This window comes from Poecilia formosa, unplaced genomic scaffold (genome assembly GCF_000485575.1).
Source record: "Poecilia formosa unplaced genomic scaffold, Poecilia_formosa-5.1.2 Scaffold63, whole genome shotgun sequence".
NCBI classification, from domain to species: Eukaryota; Metazoa; Chordata; class Actinopteri; order Cyprinodontiformes; family Poeciliidae; genus Poecilia; species Poecilia formosa.
In genome coordinates this window covers 2,619,002-2,621,434 of record NW_006800002.1, presented here as the reverse complement: position 1 = coordinate 2,621,434, position 2,433 = coordinate 2,619,002, and the positions used below count along the sequence as shown (strand labels likewise).

At 38.2% G+C, this 2,433-nt stretch overlaps 1 protein-coding gene across 1 annotated transcript in view; it reads right to left on the bottom strand.

Annotated features, from left to right (window-relative positions):
- The window catches only part of LOC103139692 (extracellular calcium-sensing receptor-like), a 24,165-nt gene that overhangs the window by 4,378 nt on the left and 17,354 nt on the right, over positions 1 to 2,433 (bottom strand). The window contains exons 4-7 of the mRNA XM_016672646.1: positions 2,050 to 2,345; positions 961 to 1,166; positions 646 to 867; positions 382 to 505 (exon numbers count right to left, since the gene is read on the bottom strand). Coding sequence (XP_016528132.1) covers positions 382 to 505; positions 646 to 867; positions 961 to 1,166; positions 2,050 to 2,345 — 848 coding nt within the window. The remainder of the gene's footprint in view (positions 1 to 381; positions 506 to 645; positions 868 to 960; positions 1,167 to 2,049; positions 2,346 to 2,433) is intronic.

The following is a 2,433-nucleotide window of genomic DNA, read 5'->3' as shown; positions in this document are numbered from 1 at the left end:
GGGGCTCCAATGAAAGTTAGTGAACATAAGAAACACAGAGTCAGAGAGAAGAGCAGCAGGAAGCTCAGCTCAGAGTTGTTGGCTCTGACAATCGGAGTTGTTCTGTGGTAAATGAAAACAGCTGCTGCTGTAACAGTCAGAAATGCACCAGAGACAGAGAAAACGGCCAGAATGATTCCCAGGATTTCATCAAAGGAAAGAAATTCAACAGGTTTGGGGAAACATGTGTCCCTTTGTGAATTTGGCCAGAATTCTTCAGGGCATGGGAAGCAATCAGGAGAATCTGACGAAAAAGTATATTTATATATGAAAAATTGTTTGTCTTTTTTCATCTTATTTCTATTGTCTAAGGCAAATATGCATGAAAACATAAGATTCTACCTGTCATGTTACTGATCTCTGCTTCAGGACATGGTATACAGTCATAGCAGCAGATTGGTTTTCCTTTCTGCAACACTTTACGAGTTCCTGGAGGACAACTCTCTGAGCAAACGGAGACTGGAACCTGTAAAGAATCACTGTTAAAACATCAGTTTAAATAAAATAATTTCTGACTATCTCCACCTTCTTATTATTTCTTACAATTAGACTCATGTGATTGTGACTAATTTTTCAGTTGGTAAACTTTTTAACTGAGATACTTACTTGTGTGTCGCCCTCCACCCAGGTTAAGTTTCCATTGATACGGAACTGCTGACCCACCGGCAGCGATGCGTCATAAAACCCCACTGTCACCGGTTCAAGCACTCCACTCTCACTCTTCTGCCAGTTCACCAGCTCATAAAAAGCCATTGGATCTCCATTAACATCAAATGACACATGATAACCATTTTGGGAAAAGTTGACTTTCTTTAGTTCAGTGTAAACCTGTGTCATAAGAAAGAAAAAAATAGAGAGAAAATGACAACAGTAGCTTCCAAAGATAATGTTTGGGTAACTACTACAATTACTTGAACCGACCTCGTTGGGCTTTAAAATGATGCGTTTGTCACACTGAGTGTAGCCGTTTGTTTCCTCACACACTGCACTGTGAATGGCATGAGCTATTGCATAAGCAGCCTTGTACACCATGTTATTAATTCTTAACTGAGACGTTTCAGTGTACGGGCTTCGGAGGGCTTTAATATCTTCAGTTCCGTCACACATTTTTTTGCTCAGATCAGAATCTAAAAACAGATAATAATAATAAAAAAAACATCAATATATATATAATTTGCCAAAAAAGCCACTATCTTGAAGTTAGAGAACACGCTGTCTTAATTAATAACCACAAAATCTATAAAAAAATATATATATAAACAATCTATTTAAAGTCGTTTTATGTAAGTATCCAATTAAAACCTGCTGCTTTAGTGCTTATTTCTCAAAGTTGTATACTAAAAAGAAAACCCTCTTCTTGCTGTTTTTTTCTTTTACTTTATCACCTAAAATCATCAGTTATTTGATTCAACATTTCATTCAAAAACAATTTCAGTTCAATGACAGTACTAAAAATAAATATGACATAAAAAACAAATGAAATATTACAGCATTAGAGTTTAATATGGTGAGTTTACTGCATTCCAGAACCAGAAATAAACAGAGGAAGGCCATGTGCAGAATGTGTGTTTTTCAGCTAAAACGTGTGCAGAAACTGCTAAACTTATTTAAATCAGGGTTCTGACATCACCATCTACTCCATCTTCCCCATTTGTATGAGATTGATTTTTCAGCTCACTTTACCGTGTCTGTGCATTAATATTTCTTTAAAATTTGTATTGTCACATTTTAGATGGTGAACGTAAATTTCTTTATTCCTTCAATGTGTTCTTTTACATTTATTTCAAGTGCTTCGAATCACTTTGTGTAGGTGTGATGCTAGATGAATAGATGTGGTTTGTTTTTAATGGAAATGTTGCAAAAATGAGTTGAAATACACTTGTAAAGATTGGATTTAACACAACACATGGAGTTCAATCTTAATGTCGAATTAGAACATAATTCAACATAAATGAAAATACATACAGAGCGATGTCTGCATTTCTTACAGGTTATAAACCCTTTTCTTACTTTTTGTCAGACTGCAGTTGAACGCCTCCTCCCAGAACTCAGTCAGCACGGAGGAAGAGGCCACGTCTGAGGGAGAGAGATCCAGGAGGAAGTCTCTCAGCCCGGGGGTGACGGATTGCTGAATGGCAACCCCGATGGTGCCCGCACAGAAGCTGAAGCTGAGCAAGTACGGGTCACCGACCCAGCCCTCACTTCCGATCCACTGACGAGGCGGAGGCGGGTCCCGAGCCAGCTCCTCCAAGAGGAACTTCATATCTCCAGAAGACGCGAACGCCACGACGACAACGGCAGTGGAGCTACAGAGACATTGGAAATGTGTGACACGTGTAAAGCTTTATGTGAAATTGTCACAAAATTAAGTCAGAAAACAAATAAAGTAGAAAA